The sequence below is a fragment of the Stegostoma tigrinum genome, chromosome 34, assembly GCF_030684315.1.
Source record: "Stegostoma tigrinum isolate sSteTig4 chromosome 34, sSteTig4.hap1, whole genome shotgun sequence".
NCBI classification, from domain to species: Eukaryota; Metazoa; Chordata; class Chondrichthyes; order Orectolobiformes; family Stegostomatidae; genus Stegostoma; species Stegostoma tigrinum.
Genome location: NC_081387.1, coordinates 9,058,858 through 9,085,089, shown reverse-complemented (window position 1 = coordinate 9,085,089; position 26,232 = coordinate 9,058,858). Strand labels below are relative to the sequence as shown.

General features: G+C 46.4%; 1 protein-coding gene across 1 annotated transcript; it reads left to right on the top strand.

Moving 5' to 3' along the window:
• LOC125446586 (IgGFc-binding protein-like) lies at positions 1-26,232 on the top strand. The gene is made up of 7 exons (XM_048520278.1): positions 1-112; positions 208-258; positions 7,141-8,370; positions 9,712-9,911; positions 16,734-17,101; positions 19,992-20,257; positions 25,485-26,232. The coding sequence occupies exons 1-7, from the start codon at positions 46-48 to the stop codon at positions 25,616-25,618; spliced, it is 2,316 nt and encodes a 771-aa protein (XP_048376235.1). The 5' UTR covers positions 1-45; the 3' UTR covers positions 25,619-26,232.

Sequence of the window (26,232 nt, the reverse complement as noted above, 5' to 3'; positions counted from 1 at the left end):
AACGTTGGATAAAGGTTCCGAGTGAGTCCGAGACGGTACTGCACTATGGGTCCCAGGGAACGCGGGGAACCTTTCCACTGGCTGCTGTTTTACATCTTGCTCTGCTCCAGGGGTGAGTACTGGACTCTTGCAACTCTGAAGTGGCATCATAACACCCACGCACTCCCCTCTGTGTGGGCTCACAACCCTGCCCTTCTTGTCTTTCAGAATTCAATAGCAGAGGGAGAGCTTCTGCCGCACCCAGCGTAGCCACTGCTGGTAAGATTTAATTTCAAAAAAAAGTAATTCTCCCTCCCACCCCTCATTTCTTTAAAAAAAAGACAATACGTGCGATTTCCAACACCCTTCCCTGATAAAATGGTGCTTGCGGCTGTGTTTTGGTTTATCCACCCGCTCCCTCTCGTTCCAAGCTCATTTTAACCCAATTCGTAATGTCCGCCCGATATTGCTCTGCCGCTGGGTTCGCCTTGGTTTGGGCACAGGGGGAGAGAGCGCCCGCCTTGCTCCTCGTTTCGGCCGCTGAGCCACCCTGTCGTTAGCTGAAAATTAAATTGCGTTCTCGGTAGCACCAGACCCACCCCCCGCCCCCATCCCACTGACTGACCCTCGCCATTAGGAAGCAATATTTAACTGCGAATTAGAAACTGTGGACTTTTTAAACTATCCGTTATTCTGTGACACTCCCAGCAAGGGAAAGGAAGGCACTCGGTTTGCTTTCGGCCATTGGATAGAATTGACCCGGTTAAATCTTTCCACACCATAACACCGCAGAGGCTGGAGACCTGAAACTAAGGCAGAAAGCGCTGGAGAATCTCAGCAGATCTGGCAGCATCCGTGAAGAGAAAGCAAGAGTTGAAGGAAGCTTAACACTCTCTTTTGCTCCCCACCCCCGCCCGATGCTGCTACTTGGCTTCTCCAGCCTTTTCTGTTGTTACCGACCTCCAGCATCCGCAGTCCCTTGTGTTCTTCACTTCACTTGATGCAGGAGCAGCGCTCCGAAAGCTTGTGACAGCGAATAAACCTGTTGGACTATAACCTGGTGTGGTGTGATTTCTGACCTTGTCCACCCCCAGTCCAGCACTGGCACCTCCACATCTTGCGCTATTGATAACAAGAGTTAGCCTTTTGAGTCTGCTGTGACTTCTCCAAAGCCCCTCGTGTGCCCCGTGTTGCAGAGTCTGTGGAGTGTTTCGATGCGAGGGGAAATTAGCGAACTGTAAATGTAAGACTTTTAATTCGTTTCTGATGAGTACATTGGGCAACTGTTCTCCCGTTTTGATTGTCGATCTGTGTTTTGGCTGATGGTTGCTCCCTAACGCCTGAGTGCAAAGCTCATTGCACCCAAGACAAAATTGGATTCACCGCCTGCGCTGTATTTGGCTCGGAGTGTGTTTCCAGTCTGTGAATGTTTGATGTAACCTCAAGCATTTAAAGGCCTTGAGTGATAGCTTCGACCAAACATAATGACTGAATCAACACGTCTGTCAGGTCGTGGCAACCTCTGTAATGCTTTCCATTGTGTGCTTCTCATCCCTGAAGAAACAGACTGTGAAACTCCAGTAGACATTAGTGCCACACAATCGACTTTTACAAAAACAGGCACAATTATCTGAAGCAGTTCACTGATGTCCCTGGCTCAGTTGAGGTGGAAGAGTAGGAAGCAGTGTCCCTTTGGACTGGCTACTAAAGTTTTTACGCACCATTACCCCTCTTCACATTACTGGAACCGACCCACTGGCTCACAGCTCCTTCTCAGCGGGTAGGAGACGTTGGAGTGGTGGTAATGCAGTGTAGAGGCCATCCAGTCAGCAGCAGAGAGTGCTGCAGAAGAAGTGTGTAGGTGTGCAACAGAAACAGAAATTGCTGGAGGAACTTGGCAAATCGGGCAGCATGTGTGGAGACAGAAAGCAGTTTCAGGTCCAGTGACCCTTGTTCAGAACTAGGTTGAGATGTGCGATTGCAATGCTAAGCTATGGGCCAAATGCTGAAAATGGGATTAGAATAGTTAGGTGGTTATTTTTGGCTGTGATACAAATTCTTTGCTACAGATCTCTCTGATGCTCTATAAAACTCAGTAGGTAGGCAGCGCCTGAGGAAAGTGAAACAGAGTTAAGCTTTCGAATCCAGTGACCCTTCCTCAGACCTGGCAATAGTTGGAGAAGGGTGGATTTATGCTGATGACTGTTTAGTGGTAGGGAAGGGGGGAATGGAGCACATGGAAATGAAAGCCAAAAACAGAGAGCGCAAAGGGGATTGGCAAACAGAGATAGTTGATGATCAACCAAGAGAGAGAGATGGATACCAGGCATGGAGCTAACAAGAAGCATGAATAGTTGAAAATGAAATTAGCTGTGCAGGAAGTAGTGCTGGGCACTAACTGATATCAGCAGATATGCCACCCTTTTCAGGCAATTGTCAGTACTGAAGAAGGGTCACCAGGCTCAAAAAAACCTTAACTGTTTCTCTCTCCACAAATGCTGCCAGACCTACTGAGTTTCTCCAGCAATTTATTCGTTTCCACTTATTTCAGATCTCCAGTGACCACAGCCCTTCGTCTTATTTTAATATCCTGGTGACCTAGGTTTAATCCCCACCATATTAGTCGGTGCAATTTGAATGCAATTTTTTAAAAACAAAACTTGGAATGAAAATCTTATCATTACCCTGAAACCACTGCTGTAAAACTTCCCCACTCCCACTCCTTTTCAAACAGCCCAGCCACACTGACAGAGAGGGGCTCAGTTTAACACCTCAGCAGAGGAGACAGCATCGTGCTTCCCCAGTACCTCACTACAGCTTTTACTTTTGTACTCAAGCCTTGGGTGGGACTTGAATTCAACACTTTGAATTAGAGACGAGAGCTCTGCCTGTTTTGCCTGAGCCCGCTGGAAGTGGGACAGGCAGTCGTAGACCAGAATTTTAGTTGGAACTAAGGCAGATTTTCAAGGGATGAGCAATGGACTAACCACTGTGAAGAAAGCTATTAATGGGGAAACTGTGGGAAATACTCAAAGACGTAACTGTTACATCTGATGCACAACTCTAAAATGAAACGCTTCCCTTACCCCCAGCCAATTCCAACCATCCCACCTTTGCATAGATAATTAATCATAACCACCAGCAAACAAGGTTGTGGAGAGAGAGAGAGGTTTAAACCAGAAAAAATGCATTACAGAAAAGCAAGGTGCTATGACGGGCAGTAAAAAAAAAATGCAGCAGCAGCATGCTGAGAATGTTAAATGCATAATATGCAAAATAGGATTACAAAACCCACTTCCATGGGCTATTGCAGACACTTTAAGAAAATCTGAATGGAGGCTGATCAAAGATCAGGAACTCCATGATGGACAACAAGGGATGGGCAGAATCATAAAATTTCACACTTTTTACATTTTTCACAAAGGAGGATACTTCAATGGTGCAGTAGAACCTCAAAATTTGTCAAGGTGAGGAACATGAGAATGATAAACAGGAAATTGTGAGGATATAAGTTTGAGAAAAGTTTGGGTAGAAGTATTAAATGGGTAGACATATTTCTCAAGGGAAATGAAGGCTGGGCAACAGATGTTGGCGAGGCCAATGAAGTCCATTTCCCGTGAAGGAATAAATAAACTTCATTGAGATTTTTGGTGTCCTAACATGGACACACAATATTTTTCAAAGCACTCCAAATTTGAAAGTGACGTAACCTGATAGCACAGATGGACAGCATCATTCAGAGCTGAGCTGACTCTTAGACAGAAGGACCCAATTGATCTTATGCTCTCTCCCCGTTGCCTATTATTTTATTTTCCTTTTTGAAGGTTGTTTGTCCAATGTGCCTTCTGAAAGTGGCTGACTAAACTGCTTTGGGGGGGGGGGGGAGTGGGGTGCTGTGGGAAAGTTACTGAGATAGATCATCAGGTTTAGGGTAACTGAACAGCTATGGACTGGTCTAAGTGAGTCAGCAGAGACTCAGAAGCTGCCAGTAGAACTGAACACGTTGAGGTGGTCACTAGAATGGATTGATTAAGGTTCAATGGATCTTCCTATCGAGACTTTCAAAGGCTTTGATAAAGTTCTACCCAATAAGTTGCTAATGAAGATAAAAGTACAGTGATTTGGAGGTAACCTTATTGTCTAACTGGTTGAGAGATAGGGAATGAAACGAAAAGATGAGAGGAACGTAGCAGCATGGAATATAGTATACAATAGGAGCCAATTTAGCCCATTGAACCTACTCTGCCATTCAGATAGATCATTGACGTTCTCTCTCAATGCCATTTTTCCCACAATGCCAATAGGTTTGCTGTAATAACTAGAAATCTATTCATCTCTGTGTGAACATACTCAATGGCAACTTCAACAGCCCTCTATGACAAAGAATCCCAAAGATTCACCACTTACACAAGTGACAAAATTCCTCCTCCTCTCCATGCTGAACAGCCTGCCCTCATCCACAGACTTCATTCTCATTCATGTAGAATGGAGGGCCCATCTGGAGACTGGAGAAGGGGCCTTAGTTCTTCACCCCAGATTAATAAGTTTCAGTGTTGTATTTCAGATAATAAGAGCTCAGAGACACAACAGTTGACTGGTCGGGTGCAGTTAGCTACAGAGGAGCTAAGACCAAGTAGATCGGCAAAACAGTGATGCATTCAACTCCGTATGAACTGTGCGGAATCAAGAAAAGCAAATCAATATATTTTCTCAGTGGAGAAAGCTAGAAACTGTTCAGGATCAAAGGGATGAGTGTCAGGATGCAGGAAGCACCAAAACCTAGAGTGCCAATATCAAAGGTAATCAAGAATGGTAGTGAATGTTATGTTTTATCTTGAGAGGTTGCAAGTGGCAAAAGTGACATCACAAACAGGTGGCACGGTGGCTCAGTGGTTAGCACTGCAGCCTCACAGCGCCAGGGACCCAGGTTCAATTCCAGCCTCGGGATGCTGACTGTGTGGAGTTTGCATGTTCTCCCCGTGTCTGCGTGGGTTTCCTCTGGGTGCTCCGGTTTCCTCCCACAGTCCAAAGGAGATATGCAGGCTAGGTGGATCAGCTATGATAAGTTGCCCATAGTGTTCAAGGGTGTGTGGGTTATAGGGGGATGGGTCTGGGTGGGATGCTTCAAGGGGCAAACATGTTGGGCCAAAGGGCCTAATTCCACACTGTGGGTAATTTTACTATGTATATATATATACACACACACCTTAGGTCAGACCAAATTTCGAATATTGTGTGTCCCTGTTAGGACACCAAAAATCCCAATGGAGTTCTTTTAATTCCTTCATGGGAAATGAGCTTTGTTGGCCTCACCAGTATCTGTTGCCCTTAAGAAAGAACGCTGAGTTTTTTCATGAGCAGAGGTAGGCCATTCAGTCCATTTAATTATCTACCTCATTGCCACTTCCCCAGCCCCCCAACTATCTCTGCATATTATTTATCTCCAAACATCTAGCGGTTTCTGTCTTGAACCTGCTCACTTACTGACCTTCCACAGCTCCCTGGAATAGAGACTCCCAAAGATCCATCCCCTTCTGAGTAAAGAAATTTCTCCTCATCTCAGTATTAGATTGTTTCCATTTTATCTTGAGCATGTAATCCTTGGTTTTAAATTCATCAGCCAAGGGAAACCCCTTATTTATGGCCAACCGAAAAGAGTTTTGTTAATTTTAATGAGATCATTTCTCATTCTTGAAAACACAAGGCAATGCAGGTTCAATTTCTCATTATGAGACAACGATGCCATCCCGGGCATTAACCTGGTGAATCTTCATTGCATCCCTCCAAGGAGACCAATTCACCAAGTGTGGTTGCAGCAAGATAGTTTTACTCCTGTACTCAAATCTCCTTGTGACGAATACCTTGCCTTCCTATTTGCTTCCAGTGATGTTCGGACAAAGGTCCTCAGGTTCCTTTAAATGCCCACACTTCCCAATTTCTCAACATTTAAAAATTATCCTGCCTATTTTTGCAAATTCCTCTATAAGCCACGCACCATCCTGACTTTTGAGCTACATCACTGATCCTTCACTGTTGTTTGACTCTGTGACATAATATTTCTAGGTCAGGATGGGAGTGTGACCTGGAGAGGAATTTTCAGGCGGTGGTGTGTTCCCATGCATCTTGTATCCCCGTCCTCCTCAGAGGAACTTGCATGTTTGGAAGTTGCCAACAAAGAAGATTTTATTAGTTGCTGCAATGCATCTTGTAAATAGGTCAAGCATTTGTCGCCATACATTGCTGAATGAGTCAAGGTCATAGGGAATAGATGTGGTGCCATTTATATGAGTTGCTTTGTCCTGGACAGTGTCAAGCTTCTTGCATGTTGCTGGCAAGCGGACAGCACGCCATCACACTCCTGACTTGTGGCAAGTTTAGGGAGAACTGGAAGAGGGTTACCCGCTACTGAATCCCTAACCTCTGAGCTCCTATCGTAGCCACAGTGTACATATGACTGCTGTAGGATCCCCCAGGACATCGATTGTGCGACTTTCAGCAACAGCAGTGTTTTCTCATCCAACAAGTTACTAAGACAATATAACCCAGATGTCTTTTGCCGTTTTTGTCCATGGAGCACTTTGAGCTGTTCAGAATTGATGGTCAATGCATCTCAATTAGGGTGGCACGGTGGCTCAGCGGTTAGCACCGCTGTCTCACAGCTACCAGGGACCTGGGTTTGATTTCAGACTCGGGTGAGTGTCTGTGTGGAGTTTGCATGTTCTTCCCCCGTCTGTGGGTGTTTCCGCCGGGTGTTTTGGTTTCCCAACACACATGCGCAGGTGTCCAGGCTAGGTGGATAAGGCCATCAGAGGACCATGGGATTGCTCTCTCTCACTCAGAGGGAGGCAGCCAGCAGTGAGGTTAACCTGACAGTTTCTACCACCGCCCCCCCCCCCACCCCGACCACTGCCTCAAATGAGGGGGCGATAGTAACCCCGACTGGGGCGAGAGTCGAATCTGCATCACTCTGCATTGCAAACCAGCCATCCAACTAACCGAACTAGCCAGTACCCGAATCTCCATTTGGAACTCATGCCAGGGATGGGATGGGGGTGGGTGTTACCACGCTAGGGTCGGCCTCTGACTGAATGCCTTGCGCGCGCACGTTCCCCCTGGAGACCGCGCCTGTCGCCTCAGTGACCCGTGGGGCCTCCTTCACAGGTTCCACCGGGTTGGTTATATCCGGGAGGAGATTCGTCACGGTGTTCCTGGAGAACCACTCCAGCTCGGCGGTGCTCACCTTGAATATCATCACCTACGACAAGACGGCCAACGTCAGCGTTTCAGTGCACAGCCCGCCGTTCCACCGCTCGCAGACGGTGCCCGCCGGCAGCAGCGCCATCATTAACCTGGAGCCCTCCTACATGCTGAAGGGCAATGACGTCACGCGGAAGGCCATCGTCATCACCTCTGACGTCGACATCTCCGTGGTGGTGCTCAACACGCGCTACAACACGCAGGATGCCTTCCTGAGCCTTCCCGTCACCAACCTGGGCACCACTTACTACGTTGTCACTTACAACGGCTTCAAGTCGAACCAGCGGCAGTTCGCCGTCGCCAACCCCGGTGTCGAGCGGGTGCCCGTCACCATCACCGTGGTGGGCCTGGTCGAGTACAACGCCACCGAATATGCCAATGACCAGACCTTCTCCTTCGTCCTGGAGCCCGGACAGGCCGTCCAGTTCCAGGGCGAGGTTGACATGACCGGCACCAAGGTGGTCTCCGCCAGGCCGGTGGCCGTGTTCAGCGGCAACCGGTGCATTATGCTCTCCTCGGCCGACTGCGACCACATCGCCGAGCAGCTGCAGCCGGTTACCAAGTGGTCGTACTCATTCGCCGTCTTCCCCCTGCTGGACAAGGACAGCTTGGACATCGTCACCATCGTGGCGGCCGAGAACGACACCACCGTCAACGTCTACAGCATCGAGGGCAACATCAACGTCTTCCTAAGGGAGGGTAACCACATCAACCTGACCGTGACCAGTGGTATGATCATCAACTCGGCCAAGCCGGTCATGGTGGCTTACCTGTCGACCGGGGGCAGCACGTTGCTGGTGCAGAGCTTCGACCCCTTCCTGGTGAACGTCATCCCTCCGGCCTACTTCAGCTCCCACTACGTCTTCATCACCATGGCCAACTTTTACAACTACGTCCTGATCGTCTCGTCGACGCCAACGTCCGACCAGATCGTCCTCGACGGCAAGCCCCTGGCCAGCTTCCAGACAGAGAATGCCACCTTCTGGGACTTCACAGCCATCCGCGTCTACCTGGGCAAAACGGCCAGCCGCTATGTGGTATTTCACGCCGACTCCCTGTTTGGGATCTACGTCTACGGCATCGCACGGGGCGAGTCCTATGCGTATTCCATGGGCGGCAAGAAGAACATCAGCAGTAAGTGGCTTTCCCTTGTCCCCATGGCTTTCCCTTTCCCTTGACTGCACGGTGTTCATGCAGAGCAGCGGAGGTTAATAAATGTCAAAAGGGTGATGCTCTGGGAAAGCAATGGACTCGTGGTTAAGGCATTGGCCGTCTCCCAGCTACTCGGTTCAAATCCCACCGCCAAGGTGATGAAATTTGAATGCTAGTGAAGGGGTGGGAACAGAATCTGGACTTAAAGAGCTAACCTAGTAGTTGACTGGGGTTTTTTTTAACGTCATTAATTTTTTTAAATCATATTTTTAAATCAAAATCACTCAGCATCCTGTAGGGGAAGGGCGGAAATCTGTCATCCTTGCCTAGCCTGGCCTACAGGTGACCCCAGATCTGCTGCAATGTGGGAGTGACTTTTAACTGCTCTCAGGACCCTGAAGAATGGGTGATAAATGACAGGGGTATCAACAGCCCGTGAGTGAATTCAGAAAAGAAAAATGAGTCTCTGGTGAAACTCTCTCCAATGTTCAGTTAGGTAGATTTTCACTACTTTGGAAGTCTACAACTAGTCATAATATTTGACTTTCTGGAAGTAAAATTTAGACCAGGCTTGAGGGGCTGAATGGACTCCTCATGTCCTGAGATTCCAAATAAATTACTTGAAAATGGACTTAAGAATTGGACGATGGGTGCAATGGTTGGCTGACACCATCGTGGTGCTCTGACCAACCACCCATTAGTTTCTACGCTAACAGAGGACAAGTGTTCCTGCAAATATGCCCCACTGTTGATAGTGTCCAGGCCACTAAGTAAATGCAGAGAGGTGGGATTAGACTAAACAGCTCATCATTGAGCAGCTTAGGCCTGTAGAATGCTCGGGTCTAGAAGTATGAGAGATCTAAACGTGTTGAGCAGGACGCTAAAGGGGATTGACAAGGTAGATGCAGAGAGGATGTTTGCCCTTGTGGGGAAAGCTAGAATGAGCGTACATCGCTTTAGGCCAAAGGGCAGTAGATTTAAAACAGAACTGAGGAGAAGCAACTACCCCTCTAGAATCCACTATCCCAGAGTGTGGTGGACGCCAGGACATCCAGTAAATTTAAGGAGGAGATAGATTTTTGAATAATAATGGGTTGTTGGGTTAGAGTGAGCAGCAGGAAAGTGGAGTTGAGACCGAGATGACATCAGCCATGATCATATGAATTGGCGGAGGAGGCGCATGGGGTTGAATGACCTGCTCCTGCTCCTTGTTCTGATGACCTGATGTATCATGCAGTTTCTGAGACATTAGCAGGGAGCCTCTGGTTTTCTTTCAGCCCCCGCGATTGCCTGAAACCATCTCTCTGCTTCTTTCCCAACCAGTCATGGATGTCAAGAAGTCCGCAAACTTTGTTTGCTTGTCCCACGCAGCTGAGTACACCTTCCCATCCAGCGTGCTCACCAGCGCAGGGGTCACCGTGTCCGACGTGCACCTCATTGACCCCACGTGCCGCGCCCGCCAGCAGGACGAGAACTGGATCATCATCACTGCGCCGTTTGACTCCTGTGGCACCACCGTCTCTGTAAGTGCTGCGCTTGCCCGTGCGGCTGGCAGTGAGGTCTAAGGCGACGCCAATCCGATCTCGACTTGCCTCCGCGCAGTGTGTGGACTTGGCCAGACTGGCGCTCAGAAAGGAACAGTTTGAATATAATTAGTCCACAACAGTACTTTGAGATCAAAGGGTTGTGAAACAATGCCAGAGGGGAGATTCACACAGTTGTGAGCACACTCAGACAGACAGGCACCATTCGGTGCGATCACGGCTAATCTGATCATGCTCAAGTTCCCTTTCCTGCATTTTGTCCTGTACGCTTGATTCCTCCACTGATTGAAAATTTCAGCTCTGTCATTAAGAATTCCACAGAACCACTTACCTTTAAGAGAATAAATTCCTCCTCAATGCTATCCTAAGTGGATGGCTGCTTACTTTTGAGATTGTGCGCTCTGCTCCTATGTTTTTCCACAAGAGGAAACAAACTCTCTGTATCTACCCTGTCAAGTCCCTTGAGAATCTTATAAGTTCCAGTAATGTCATCTCTCATTCTTTGAAATGCCAAAGAGTCCAACTTATTCAATATCTTCTTATAAGACAATCGAATTGCAAAGAATTTTCAGCATAGAGTCACATGACTTTTATTCTCCAGACTAGCCTCTCCCATTGTCTTTACTTAAAATAACAAATCCTTTACTCCTTTTCATTCTCACATCTTTAGCTAGTCTTGCTGTAAACATATCCAGTGTATGGTAGCTGTTACAGACATGAGGAGATTGACTGAACTACACAATTCTCTTCATTCTATCAGTGATCAGTTTGGCCTGATCTCTAAAAGCTCGTGTATGTGTATTGTCAGAATCCCTCTTCCTGTGCAGCCAACTGAAAAGTAACAGTCTTTCACAGGAGCCTTCTTGATTCAGGCCAGAAAGTTGTGTCAAAACACATGTTGCACACCCAAGAAAGGTAAAAGATAGTATCACACTTCTACAAGTCTTAACATCAAATAGAGTAGGTTGCAGTTAAATGTCTCTGAGAATGAGTGAAGGAGGGAGTTTTCTTTTTCCACCCTGAAGTTGATTTCAGCTGAGTTGAGCTGACAAATTGCCCTGACAGAATTGGAGTCAAGAGCCTGTGAGCTTGAGGTCCCTTTATTTTTAGAGCAAGCCTCAATGATAGCAGCTGTGAAATCCCCTAAGAATAAGTTATTTACGCAGGCCGAGGGAGATCTCTTCCCATCATCATAGAAATTTCCACAAAGCGTGTTTTTTTAAAAAAATTTGCTTTTTTGTTGTTGGCCCGTAAGAGGCCAATTACAACATTTAAAAGGCGTCTGGATGCGTATATGAATAGAGGATTATGACCAAATGCTGGCAGGTAGAACTGGACTAATTTAGGATGTTTGGTTGGCATGTACAAGTTGAACAGAAGGGTCTGTTTCCATGCAGTACATCTCTATGACTGCCAGTGAACCCAAGAAGTAATGCTAATATTTTCCCCAAATCACGCATGGCTGTGCAGCATGTAGTTTTTTTTTAAGGGTTCAGTGACACAGTAAAAATCCTTTGTTACTCACCTTCTCCATCACCAGGGAGACATCCATATGGCCAGTTGAACATTAACAAGCAAAGCCTGGTAAGGGCAATGCGGTCATTGAAATGTGAAGTCGGGGGGAAGTAGTGGGTAGGGGGGCGTGGGTAGGGAGAGAAGGAAAGGACTAAATCAAAATGGAGTTAGAGGGTGAAATAAATCACTCTGTCCCCTGCGGTGAGCACCTCTCCTTAAAGGTGTCAAGACAGCATTGATAGACACTGTATTCTCCCTCTCCAAGGACACCCTGGCTGGAGCGTAACCGTGGATGGGGGGCAGACAGTTGGCAGAGAAAACCCCTCCATGGCCCACTGCCTTGACCTGTTTATTGCCAGTCTGGCCAGGCCCAGGAGTAGACCCACCAGGGGTTCCTCCCATCTGCCCACACCAGGCACCCAAAGATCAGGAGCGAGGGGCTGTAGTGTGTCCAAAAACCACAACAGACGGTTCTTCAAATGACCGTGGAGTAAAACTTCCCACATCCAATATAAAAATGGTCCACAAACTCTGCAGCATCACAAAATAAGCAGCAGGGCCAGGAGTCTGTGAATCACTGCAAACCACAGTGATATAGGACTGCTGCATGCAACAGCCTCCACCCCAAAGATAAAGAGGAAGGGCTCCCTCCAATAACCAGGCTAAGGAGTGCCCGATAAGAGAGTAGAGGTTCATGGTGTGCAGCAGCAGTCTGGACAGGAGTTGTTGTCTCGCCTTCCTGAGAGATAACAGGAGGTGGCTCAGGCAGTGGGCTGCAGTATCCTGAGGGAGATACGGGATCCTGGGGCCATTGTGAAATTCCGTCCGGGCAGCGGGTACACGCAGATGGGATTTCACCGCATGCCTGAGCATCTTCCAACTGGCTTACAAGGTCTGAAGGTGGAAAGTCACCACCTAGGTGCGAATGCACACCAGTAAGTGACCGCCCTCCTCAATAGGGCGACTCAGAAACTGTGCTGCGACCCTGTGCATTGTTTTGTCCCAGGAGAGGTGAACCAACGTTCTCCGGATGTCAGCGACAAAATCAGGAGGCGTGGTAAAGGGGAACCATATGGTACCACAACATGGGGGCTACCAGCTAGTTTACGAACAGCACTCGGCTCCTGTAAAACAGCACTCTGAGCAGTCCCGTCCAGCGGCCTGGGCGAGGCGAGATTTTGGCCTCCAACTCCTGCCATTTCCCCAGCCGGCACCCCTCAGCCGGGCTAAGATAGAGGAGATGGGTGGTGCTGCAGCTGAAAACCCTGTAGCTTCTCCAGCAGTGAGAACACCATCCGTGGGACAACAGTAAGTCTGAACTATTTCGACCAGTTGATCCTGGCAGAAGGCACTGTCCAGGGCACCGCCTGGCACTTGCACATCCTCCCCAGGTCAGCAGGGTTGGTGCACACGAGGGGCATATCATTGGCATAAGCCCAGAGAACCACGTCCATGCCCGGCCTGTACAGAACCAATGACCTCCTCTGCAAGAGGCATAAGAAAGTCTCCGTGCACAGGACAAAATAGCAGCAGTGAAATCTCAGTTACGTACACATGTTGTGCGGGAATCCATTCCCATCATCATGGATCTTTCTGGAAAGCTTGCCCGGTTGTTGAAATGACAAAAATCAGGTGACCCCCCCCCCTCTTGTAGCTTCAGAAAAGATTCACCAGGATGTTGCCAGGAATGTAGAGTTTAACGGGAGGCTGGATAGGCAGGGATTTTATTCACTGGAGTGTAGGAGTTTGAGGGGTGACCTTATATATTATAATAAGGGGTACAGATAAGGCAAATGAATGTCTTTTCCCTAGGGTGGGAGATTCCAAGACGTGTGTGGGGGTATCTATTTTAAGGTGAGGTGGAAAGAACTAAAAAAGGTATGAGAGGCAATTATTTTACACAGAGAGTGGTTCAAGTGTGGAATGAACTTCCAGAGTAGGTGGTGAATATGGATAGAATTATAACATTTGGATAAGAATGTGAATAAGAAATGTTTGCAGGGATATGGACCAAGTGCAGGCAGGTGGGATGAGTTTAGTTTGGTATTATGTTCAGCAAGGACTGGTTTGGCCAAAGGGTCTGTTTCTGTGCTGTAGGACTCTATAACTATTTTGTCAGATTCCATTTAAAAAGGCAAACCTACTTATCAAAAGGAGAATGTAACAATTTGAATCTAGGATCCACACGGTATTAGGCTTTGCCCACTGATATTACAAACTGAGGGGTGACCTTATATTATAATAAGGGGTACAGATAAGGTGTATGAATGTCTTTTCCCTAGGGTGGGAGATTTCAAGATGGGTGTGGGGGTATATATTTTAAGGTGAGGTGGCAAGTGGTATGTGGCTGCATTTTGAGAGTGACCATCTAGATCCAGACACTGCGTTTCCATAATCTCTTCAAACAGCATGACCTTAGACAATAGACAATAGACAATAGGTGCTGGAGTAGGCCATTCGGCCCTTCGAGCCAGCACCACCATTATTATGATCATGGCTGATCATCCACAATCAGTATCTTGTTCCTGCCTTATCCCCATAACCCTTGATTCTACTGTCTTTAAGAGCTCTGTCTATCTCTTTCTTGAAAGCATCCAGAGAGTTGGCCTCCACTGCCTTCTGGGGCAGAGCATTCCATTCTACCTTCTAGATATTCTTTTAATTAACCTGCTCAGAGATGTTAGTGACATACCTCTGGTGCAGGTGGGACTTGAGCTTTAGCTTCCTGGTCCTGAGGCAGTGTCACTACCACTGCACACGAGCCCTGCCTTCAGTCCTTACTCAATGATTCGACACATCTCATGTTGTCTGTCGGGATTTACTGCACAGCCAGGAGCAGGTTTGCCCCTTGTCTGCAGGTGAACAGTTGGAGCCACCTGGAATGCCCTATTTCCTGGCTCAGTGGAGCTTAATTATTCATTCTAAGGCCTTTTGATGATTGCTGAGGTTTGAAGCCATGTTGGGTGGGCTGTTGTGGTGCAGGTAGTGTTCCTGTGTTACTACCCTTGGCAACAGTTATTGGCCCGGCACAAAGAGGGAAGAGATCCAAATCTGCATCAGCTACAGCATGCTTCCCTTCATTGCTCAGTTCTTTGAGGATAGGAGTTGGGAAGCCAAGTTGAGGTTGTATAGGACATTGGTGAGGCTCATTCTGGAACGCCATTTCCAGTTCTGGTCACCCAGTTATAGGAAGGATGTTAACAAGCTGGAGACGGTTCTGAAGAGATTCACCAAAATGTTGCCAGGTATGGAAAGTTTGAGTCATAAGGAAAAGCTGGATAGCCGGGGACTTTTTCATTGGAGCACAGGAGGTTGAGAAGCAATCTTATAGAGATTCATAAAATAATGAGGGGTATGGATAGAGTCAGTGGTAGTTATATTTTCCCTCATACGGAGGACTCCAAGACTAGGTGGCACATTTTTAAGGTGTGGGAAGAGAGATTTAAAAAATACACAAGAGGCAACTCTTTTACACAGCGGGTGGTTCGTGTGTAGAATGAACTTCCTGAGGAAGTGGTGCATGTGGGTGCAGTTACATTTGAAGGACATGAGTGGGAAAGGTTTGCAGCAATATGGGCCAAGAGAAGGCAGATGGGACCAGTCTAATTTGGGACTGTGTTTGGCACAGACTGATTGGACTAAGGGATCTGTTTCCATGCTGTGTGACTCAAAGACCACTAACTAGTTCACTCAAGAGACACAAAATTCACACCGTTTGGTTCAGAAAGGGTTAAACGGAGGCATGCAATTCATACATGACTAGAATCTCTGCACACACCCGCTAGGTTTCTCTGATGTTGCCTGAACAGTCAAAAAGTTTAAAGGCTCCTACCTGAGAATAGGAGTCCACATTGTCCAGCTGACTCGCACAGGTAATCAATATAATCTCCACACTTCCGAGCATGGACTCCTCCATTTTGGCATAGGTGGATCTTCGGTATTTTTGCAACTGGCACGCCTAAAATCCTTCATTTTTATCCTTTTTTTCCTAATCTTCCCTAACTGCAATGTCTTACTTCTCATCAGTTCCGATTCCTCAGGTGAGCTGGTGTCTTTCCACTATAGTTCATCTCATCACTCCTCGACCAAATAAGGATTTATACCTTACATCCTTCCTCTGAGCTGACCCGGTTTGAACTGGTTTCAGCCAGCAGAAGAGTGTAGCTGGACTTCGGGTAACTTGAGTTTCACAACCTGCTATTTCTATGTGTGAACAGCCCCTGGCCAACAGAAACTCTGAGTCAGGCAGAACCTGGGTTTAAATCCCAGTGCTCCAGAGGCATGCAATGACATCCCTGAGTGAGTTTGTTAGAAAAATGCCAAAGGTCACATTGGGCAAATCTGACTTCAATCAGAAGATGAACCAGGCCCACTTTATACCACGGAATAGCAAGGAATCTGTGTCATTATTTGTTTGGAATTTTTTTCACCCCATGTTGCTGCTAAAACCTATAGCATGTGAACTGTAGTGGTTCAGGAAGGTGACTGTTATGGACCGGACCAAATCCCCTCAAAATATATGAAGAAGATAGCCTAGACCTTAATGTTTTCTTATTTTAAAGGCAGGTGCCGGCATTATGTTCCAGATGCAGTTAGGTTAATTAAACTGCCAGGTTCGAGGCAAAGCACACTTTATTCCTTTGCTATAGTTAAAATGCAACAAAAGAAAAAAAGAAGGAATTGGAAAAACTTAACTCTGTTGGAAAACTTAACAGAATAATAGATTATTTAATGATTAAACAGTAACTATTCCAATATAGTTACGTCCCATAAACACACCCTTGACAAAAGGCAAACTCAGTAAAACAGATTGTCTCACATGCAATTCTAGTAGCAGGAAGGGAACCCCCAGCTTTTACTGTAACTGAGAGAGGGAAAACAGCTTCCACATCCAGCTTCAAGACCCCAGAAGCAACTGCAACTGAAACATTAAAACTAAAAATCCTGGTTTGGTTGGAGCTTGACCACTCCCAGCCAGGCTGCTTCTATTGTTCCTTTTTTTTTAAAAAAAAGAGACCTCACAAGCTGTTTACTTTATTGACTATGGACCAGACTGCTCAATACCTCTGCCTCAACCTTTCTTCACAAGAAAAAGGATAAAATACACACCTTAAAACCATAATATCATCACACAATTCACCACCACCTTCTCAAGGGGTAACTGGGGATGGGCAATAAGTGGCACCCAGCCTAAAGTCCCATGTGATGCTTATATAAAAAGGAAGTCTTGCTTCAATAATGACCTGTCGTTGGAATATTTGAAAACCCCCTCTTTTATTGTTGCAGAATGAAACAGGGAAGATTGTGTACGTGAACACGGTTTACGGAAGTATCCCGCGTACTCCCATCCACCGCCTGGAAATTGAGCTGAAATGTGAGATGTCGCTGAACGAGAGCATCACCATGGGATTCATGCTGCAGACTAATCACCTGGTCCGCTTTGGCCACTATAACGTATCCTTTCGGTTTTTCCGCTCTGTGAATTTCAACGACCCCATCGTGCAGTTCCCATATCAAGCCGAGCTGAACAGCACACTGTTCGTACAGATGGAGGCAGAGACGGCAGACGTGGGTGTGCAGATCTTCACCGACACCTGTATGTCTGCACCGCTGCTCAATTCCAACCATCTGCCGTACATCATTCTCCAGAACGGGTAACCCTCACCATAGTCTCCTTCACCAGTGATATGGCAGCTCTCTGGGGTGGGCGGGACCCAACCGCACCACGATGGCTCAGCTTGCCACGTCCAGTTGGTTGGGACAAAAATCCGGTGCAAAATGTGAGAAAAAAAATCATTACCGATGTTGAAAATCGGGAACAAACACAGAGACTGCCGGAGAAACCCAGCAGGCCTGTGACAGAGAGAGAAAAGCAGTCAATGTTTAGAGTCCGGGAACTGCTGAGATTCTTCAGTGTGCTCCATGTTTGTTTTGCAAAGCTGGCTGTTATGGACCAGACCAGACCCCCTCAAATTTAAAAAGGTAGACTAGGCCCTAACTTTTTTCTTATTTTAAAGGTAAATGTGAGATGTTGTGTTCCAGATGCAATTCGATTGGCCAATCTACTAGACGTTAAGCAGAGCACAATTTATTCAAATACAATAGTTAAAATACAACAAAGGAAAAAAAAATCTTAAAATAATGGAACACTATTGAAAAACTTAACAAAATAATGGGCACAATAACTATTACTAATCAACTGCTCCAATATAGTAACATACCATAAACGCACCTTTAGCAAAAAAGGGAATTCAGAAAACAGATTTTCTCACATGCAACACTCACAGCAGAAGAGAAACCCTGGCCTCTAGCTATAACTGAGACAGGGGGAAAAGAGCTACCACTTCCTCAAGTTTCCAGCAGGTTCTGCTGAATTAAGAAGCTAAAAAAGAACAAGAAACCCTGGTTCTGAGAGAGCTGGCCAGACCCATTCGATTATTCCAACTTTTTTAAAAAAGGCCTCACAAGCTGTTTACATTACCACAGACTGCTTGTCACCTCTCATTCAACCTCTTTCTTAAAATAAACCAGGACAAAACACACGCCTTAAAGTCACAGCATCATCACACTAGCCATGTCCGTTAGTTTATCTAAATCAGTTCTTCCCGAACTGCTCTCTGTCCGGATTCTTCAAAATTAACCGAAGCCCCAAAAGCGAATAAACGTAAAGCACCAATAGAGGAGTAGGGTCATATTCAAATATAGTTACTAACATCTATGTATTACAAAGTGATGTGAAAACAAACTTGACTGTGGGATATTAGATTGGGAAAGTGGGCAATTGAGTTGCGGGGACTCCTGGATGGGAAATGTGGATAATGGAACGAGAGTTATTGGTTTGGGAAGGGTGGTGATATGAGAAAATATTTCCTCTATCAGGGAATAATTAGGATCTGCAATGTACTGCCTGGAGAGATGGAGAAGGTAGATTTTATTGAGGCATTCAAGAGGGTACTGAATGGTCCTTTGTTAAAAATGCTTTGCAGGGATATGGGATAAAAGGCAAAAGGTTATAGAACCAGTGCAGGCATGATGGGCTGAATGGCATCATTCATAACAATTCTGTGAGGAAGCAAATCAGTTGGAAAATCTGTGTCTTTAAATATCTTTGTAAAAAGCTTCTTATTTAACCTAGTCACCACTGTAACTCATGGACCATGGTCAGGAAGTAGTGAAAGGTTGATGACCTTGAGGTGGCCAGTGTTAGTGTCCAACTTGTTCCAGGGCAGGAGAGTGGTGAGGGTGTTTCAGATCTCAGCATTGTCTCTGGGGTAGGGATTCATAAGGGAATCGGAGTGGTGCTAAATAGGGCTGGGATAGCTTGGATGATCTGCTGAGCTTCCAGCCAATTCCTTCACTGCCCGAGCTCCCTGGCACTGCCTGAACAAACAGGGCTCTTCCCCACATGGCAGGTCGCTCAAAGGAGGCTAGTGGGAATTTTGAGAAACAGCCACATTCTGTGACTGAGGAAACGATCGAGGTCACAATACAGGGTGCTATCACCGTGAGAGCGCGGCCTTCTTTCAACCAAGAGGTAGCTCCAGGAAAGAAACCTAAACAAAAATTTGGAGAACTGGCTGTGCCTTGAAGCGATAAAGCACAGAAAACAGGCGCAGGCCCTTTGAGCCTGCTTCACCTATCATTCCAATTCAGTTCCCATTCCTGCTTTCTCCCCCATTCTCTTCAACCCCCTTTAGCCCTAAATATGTAATTCCTTCTTGAAAAAATTCCATGTTTTGATCTCACTTCATTTTCTGTGGCAAACAATTTCACAGGCACGCTAACCTAGCTCTCCATGGGAGGTGTGGCAAAGCCTGTTCACTATCTAATACAAAGAAATGCAGATGCTGGAGATCTGAAATCATGATAGAAATTTCTGGAGAAACTCTGCAGGTCTGGCAGCATCTGTGGGGGAAGAAGCAGAATCAACATTTCAAGTCCATCAGACTTGTTAGCAGCTAGGGAAAGATGATATTTATGCTGAAGACAGAGAGTGGGTGAGAAGGAGTGAGTGTATATGTGGAGACAGCTTAGAGAGTGAGCAATGGAAGAAGACAGATAAAGGGATGGTTGATGGTAAACCATGGAAGAGGAGAAGCTGGTCATGTGGTCTGTGAATGGGTGACAATGGGTTGGCTTTGCCGATAGCAGCCCATGTTATGACAGAGCCTGGGTGTGGGAGTGGGTAAAGGACATCAAAGGAGGTGTTCAAGGGTGGATTGGCCATGGAAAATTGTCCCATAGTGTCCAGGGATGCGCAAGTTAGGTGGATTAGCCATGGGGAATTGTGCCGTAGTGCCCAGAGACATGTAGATTAGGTAGATTGGCCATGGGACAATGTAGGGATGGGGTGAGTCTGGGTGGGATGCAAGATGGGTTGAATGGCCTTCATTCGCACCGTAGGGATTCTGTGTGACCCCTGCTCACCTGCAGGCCTGGTCTGAAATAATTGGCTTGCTTTTCACTGATGACCAACCAGAGTTTAAAGAGTCCTTGGGAGATCAGCCCATGAATGTTAACTCTCTGTTTCTTGTTGTGTTGCAGTTGTGTCAATGATGAGACATTCAGGAGCTACAAGACCAACGATCCCAGGAAGCAGCGTTTCAGTTTCCACGTGTTTAAGTTCGAGGAGTTCCCGCAAGTCTACATATTCTGTGACATCATCCTGTGTCACTCGAACTCCTCCCCCAACCGGTGTGAACAGGGCTGTCTCCCGACCAGGAGGAAGCGTGACCTGCGATCCGTAGAGAGTAAAGTCAAGGCTGCTCATCTCTCCCAGGGACCCATAGTGTTTCCAGCCAGCCCACTGGGTGTGTTGCCTTTCCTGCCTCCGCCCTTTTAGAAATCTCCCGCGGGTCGCGATCCGGTCAAGGTCCGCGGGCGTAGCATCTCCGCCATACTTTTCCCTGACTGTGGGCCTAGAAATTGGGGACCCCCCACGAATGGGTGCGCAGGGGGCGAGTCCTGTCCCGGGGCGCTGCGGGCCTGAGCCGCGGGTTTCCCCTGCATGGAGCAGGCATACTGCGCCGAGCCGTCGGCACGGCCAAATGGAGGACCGGGCCCGTGGCACACTAGGTAAGTGAGCCAGGAGTGCCAGTTAACTTGGGATGAGGGTGAATGGGGAGGGCGGGTGGACGGACGGACGAATCATAGAATCCCGACAGTGTGGGAGAAGTCTATTCGGCCCATCGAGTTCAAACCAGCCCCTCCAAAGAGCATCCCGTCCAGACCCTATCACTGTAGCCCTGCATTTCTCATGGTTAACCCACCCACCCTGCACATCCCTGGACACTGTGGTCAATTTAGCATGGCTAATCCTCCTGACTTGCATGTCTTTGGACTATGGGATGTAAACCCACACAGACACAGGGAGAAGGTGCCACCCCCACACATTCACCCAAGAGTGGAATCAGACCCGGGTCCTGACACTGTGAGGCAGAAGCACGAACCACCGTGTTACTCTAGGGTTCACTAGTGATGGCGTATGGAATATTGGAAAAGAAAGCATGAGTTGTTAGGTTGAGTGGGTGAAAAAGCCAGTATGTTTTTGGAAGAAAAATTACTGGAATTAAAATAAAAAATCACCCATTCACATCGCTGGCTAGACCAGCCTCTATTGCCTGTACCTCATAGCCACCCTCAGGGAAGAGAGTTAACCATATTGCTGTGGGTCTGCGGTCTCATTTAGGCCAGACCAAGTAGGGATGGCACTTTCCTTCCATACAGGATTTCAGTGAGCCAGATGGTTTTTATGACAGTCAGCAATAGATTCATTATCATTATTAGACTCCAGATTTTAATTGAATTCAAACTCAATAATGCTCAATTTAGTGGGATTCAAACCTGAGTCCCCAGAACATTGTCTAAGTCTCTGGATTAGTAGTCCAATGATAATACCACTAGGCTATTCCCTGTACATGGGATTGGCGATGGTGATAAGTAACTTCAGCGCTGCTCAAAGGCCGGGCAATGACTCTATGCAAGAGAGAATTTAACTGCCTCACCTTGGCATTGAATGGAATTATGGCCACTGAATGCTCCACTATCAACGTCCTGGGGATCAGCGTTGATCAGATTCCGAAGGGGCCCAGTCACTTAAATGTTGTTGTGAAACCAAAGGTCAGAGGCTGGGAATTGTGCAGGGAGTAACTCATTCCTTGATTTCACAGAGCCTGTGTTACCATTTGCAAGGCAGGAGCCAGGAGTGTGAAGGAGTACATTGCATTTTCGTTGGTGTGTGCAACTTAGGAGACCCAAGGGCAACTAGCCTAAAGCACTCCATGTGGCTAGACCCCGATCATCACTTATACATTCACTCTGTCTACCGCTGGTGCGTGAGGCAGCAGGCTGTACCATCTTCAGGATGCAGTGCATCAATCTCTACAGGCTTCTTCCACAGCACCTTCCAAACCTGGGACCTCCACCACCCAGAGGACTAGGACGCATATCCATGAGAACAAGGTCTCCAAATTGCACATCATCTTGACCTGAAACTATATCGCTGTTCTTTCATTAAGACTCAGTCAAATATCCCATAGCACCCTCACCAACAGCGTTGCAAGCATCTCTAAACCCAAAACAGGAAAATTAAGACAGGTAGTCTGGCTTCACTAGGGGTGTTCATATACCATGAAATAGTAATTGTTTTTAAAAAAAGATATTGGATTGGGAAGTGCAGTCATTTAGTTTGGGAAGGTGGGATTTTGCACTGCGAACTGTGGTTAATTAGCCTGCGAACAGTTGGTTCTTGGATTGGAAAGAGTAGGAAAATAAATTGGTAAGGGTGGGAGCTTATATTGGCCAGGATGAGAAGTTGTTTTGGGAATGGGTGGAGTATTGGATCAGCAAGGTTCGCATTGTTTCAAAAGTGCCACACTTTTGTGCAAAGTTCTGGACCACAACAGTGGGGTGGGGTAGTTGTGAACGTTTTGCAGTGGATTCAGGAAAGTGTAGACGATTGTTTCAGAAGAATGGATGATTGGCTCAGGAAGAAGAGTGTACTGGCCTGAGATCAATTCAATGGTTTGTTTACAGTCATTGGGTATTCGAGTCAAGTTGGATGGATGATTGGATCTGGAATAAGTGGGATATTGGATTGGGAACAGTGAGTAATTGATGCAGGGATAAGTGGGATACCTGATTAGTAAGGGAGTGTAACAATGGTTTGTTAATGACGAGCATATAAATTGGGAAAGGGCTGGCTATTGGATTAGAATAGGAGGATAATCGGATCCAGAATGGATGAGATATTGGATATGCAAGTGTGATATATTGGATTGGGAAGGATGAACATTATTTTAGGAATGGTTTGGATATTGGATCACATATAGATAAATTATTGAATCAGGAATATGTAGTATTTTGATTCTGAAATGGTGGATGATTGGGTCTGGAAAGGATGGGTGAGGAAGACAAGGTTGGAAGCTGTCATGCCAAGAGGATACCAAGTGGAGTTAATTGTATCCTGTAAAAGGAGGGAAATCTCTTGATATCCACATCTGTGTATTAGGCAACCTCACCTCATAGATTAGATCCATTTGAGGGGTAACCGTTGGACTGTCCTGAGTCCAGCACCCACTTGCTTCAGAAGAATCCCATCTTCCAGTTGCACTCCAAATAGGGACATTATTTATTTAGCATAGATTCCAGAACCTTGTTAAGGGCCCAGGGATCGCAGACCAGAGTTCCAGCCTTCACCAACATGGCAATTGGGATACTTTTAGCTTGTGAGGAGCCTGTGTGCATCCTTTTATCATCCCCTAAGGTGTAAAAGACCAGCCAGTGCAGAAAAATCAGACTGGCGTGGATGAGTTCATCCTCCCTTTCATTTTTAATTTTGACACTTTATCCCCTCTCAAAATAAATAATGGACCAATTTAAGCCAATATTGTTTAAATTCTACAGCTCAACAGGGCTTAAAAACACTAACATCTTTACTTTATGAAATAACACAGCAGCCCTAATATCTCTGGGATTATTTCATAGAATACCTGCAGTGTGGAAACAGGCCATTTAGCCCAACTAGTCCACAATGCCCCTTTGAAGAGCATCATTCCCCTACCTTGCATTTCTCCCTGTCTAACCCAAACATCCCCGGTCAATTTGCCATGGCTAATTCACCCACCTTGTACGTCTTTGGACAGTGGGAGGAAACGCACACAGATGTGAGGATAATGTACAAACTCCACACAGACAGTCACCTGGGGGTAGAACTGAAGCTCGGTCACGTGTGCAGTGAGGCAGTAATGCTAACCACTGTGCCCCCCCCCCCTCCTTGTACTTGCTGAGGTGTTGATCCCCTATTTCTGCGCAATGGACGCAAGCACCTCATTCAGGCAGGGCCAATGACTGCATGTCCCCCTCCGAAACACACACCATCCAGAATCAGAACTGCATAGTCGTTGCTTCCCTGTTACGGGGTCAAAATCCTACAGGGGTATGGTCGTGTCAAATGCTCAACACCATCTTCTCTAAGGCACTTTGGGGATGGATGAAAATTGCTGGGCTGATCATCAACGTCAAATAGTGGTGAAAAGAAAACCTCGTGTCACTGCAGAGCTGGCAGATGGAGTTCAACCCGGATAAATGCGAAGTTGATGCATTTTGGAAGGTCGAGCTTAAATGCTGAATATAAGATTAAAGGCAGGATTCTTGGCAGTGTGGAGCAACAGCGGGATCTTGGTGTTCAAGTGCATAGCTCCCTCATAGTTGCCACCCAAGTGGGTAAGGTTGTTAAGAAAGCAGATGATGCTTTCATTAACAGGGGGATCGAGTTTAAGAGCTGCGAGGTTATGCTGCAGCTCTACAAAACCCTGGTGAGACCACACTTGGAATATTGTGTCCGGTTCTGGTCGCCCTATTATAGGAAAGATGTGGAGGCTTTGGAGAGGGTGCAAAGGAGGTTTACCAGGATGCTGCCTGGACTGGAGGGCTTGTCTTATGAGGGGAGGTTGACTGAGCTTGGACTTTTCTCTCTGGAGAGAAGGAGGAAGAGAGGTGACCTGATTGAGGCGTACAAGGTAACGAGAGGCATGGATAGAGTCGATAGCCTGAGACTTTTCCCCAGGGCAGGACTGACTGCCATGAGGGGTCATAGTTTTAAGGTGTTAGGAGGAAGGTATAGAGGAGACGTCAGAGGGAGGTTCTTCACTCAGAGAGTTGTGAGCGCATGGAATAGTTTACCAGTGGTAGTCATGGAAGCGGAGTCATTAGTGACATTTAAGCAACTGCTGGACATGTACATGGACAGCAGTGAATTGAGGGGAATGTAGGTTAGGTTATTTTAATTTTGGATTAGGATTATTCCATGGCACAACATCGTGGGCCGAAGGGCCTGTACTGTGCTGTACTTTTCTATGTTCTATGAAACACAAAGGTTCAAAGGCTCATCCATTTTATGTCTCACCTAAGACCCTTAGCACATTCCAAACTTATGGCAACTTCCATCTAGAAGGACAAGAGCAGAAGATATATGGGAATACCATCAGTGGCAAATTGCCCTTCCAGCCACATACCATCCTGGTTTGGAAATATATCATCGTTCCCTCAGTGTTACTGAGCCAAAATCCTGAATTCCCTTCTGAACAGTATTATGGGTCATCCTACAGCACTGGGACTGCGGTGTTTTAAGAAGGCAGCTAGCCTCCACCTTCTCAAGGGCAGCTAAGGACGGGCAACAAATGCTGGCCACAGGAGAATAAAAGATACCCAATGCTGATTACCTGGGAGACCAAAATTGAGTTTGCACCTGATCCTCAGTGTCAATACAAGTGGAATGGGCTAGGATTGTACCCTGACCCTTGAAGCTGAGTTGAAATACTGCCCGTGCAATGCCTATTAATATTTATGCCTAGTGGTTATCCTCAGGTTGAACCTGATCTTTACAGATAAGTTTCTAACTTTAGAGCAAAGTTATTGCATGAGGAAGAGTTAGTCTTCCATCCTTTTTAGAACAAGCGAGGATGCACCAATGCAAATGGAAATGAAAGGTTAATTTCCTGTTTTTTTTTTCCTTCTCACCCTCCCATGTTTGCGCAGGAGACCATGGCAATTTCGACAGGAAAGACACCGTCGATTATTACATGTATATGTTTGGCCTGCTTTCGGCTATTTGTCTGAGTTTGATCACCGCTTTGATTCTTCAAAGAAAATACTACTTACGACAAAACTGAATGGTTACTGCATGCAGCAATTGGGTTTTAAAACAAAAAAAAATGAATTGTGTGCGGATGAGAATGAAGCACAAACTGTCCTTTAGAACCATAGAAAATTGGTGCTGCTGTAGGCCATTTGGACCTCCGAGCCTGCACCGCCATTCAGCATGCCTTTTCTCTCTACATCCAGAAGTGCTCTGGCACAAAACTGAATGTATTTTCCTCCCCATCGCAAAGTCACCCGTGACATTTTTTTTCATCTATTGTGCATGCATTCCGTCTCCAATGCTGTCCACTTGAAATTCCCCAAGTTCTGGCTGCAGAGCAAAACCCCTAGATGTAAAAACCTATGAATGGCTGGTCAAGTGAGTGTGAAATCAGTCAGGGCATCAGATTGTAACCTTTTAGTTTTTTGATGAATTGTGATTCTTTTTTCCCCAGTAAAACGAATCTTCTAACAATAAGCACAAGAGCAAAAAAGAACGAACTCAAATCTGTTTATCTTATTTGAAGTGATGCTTTTATATGATGGCAAGGGAATAACAAATAGTGTTTTTTTAAGAGTTAATGATAAAATTTGTTGATTACTACTGTTGTGAAGGTGAACAAAATCACTGATGATTGCTCTGATC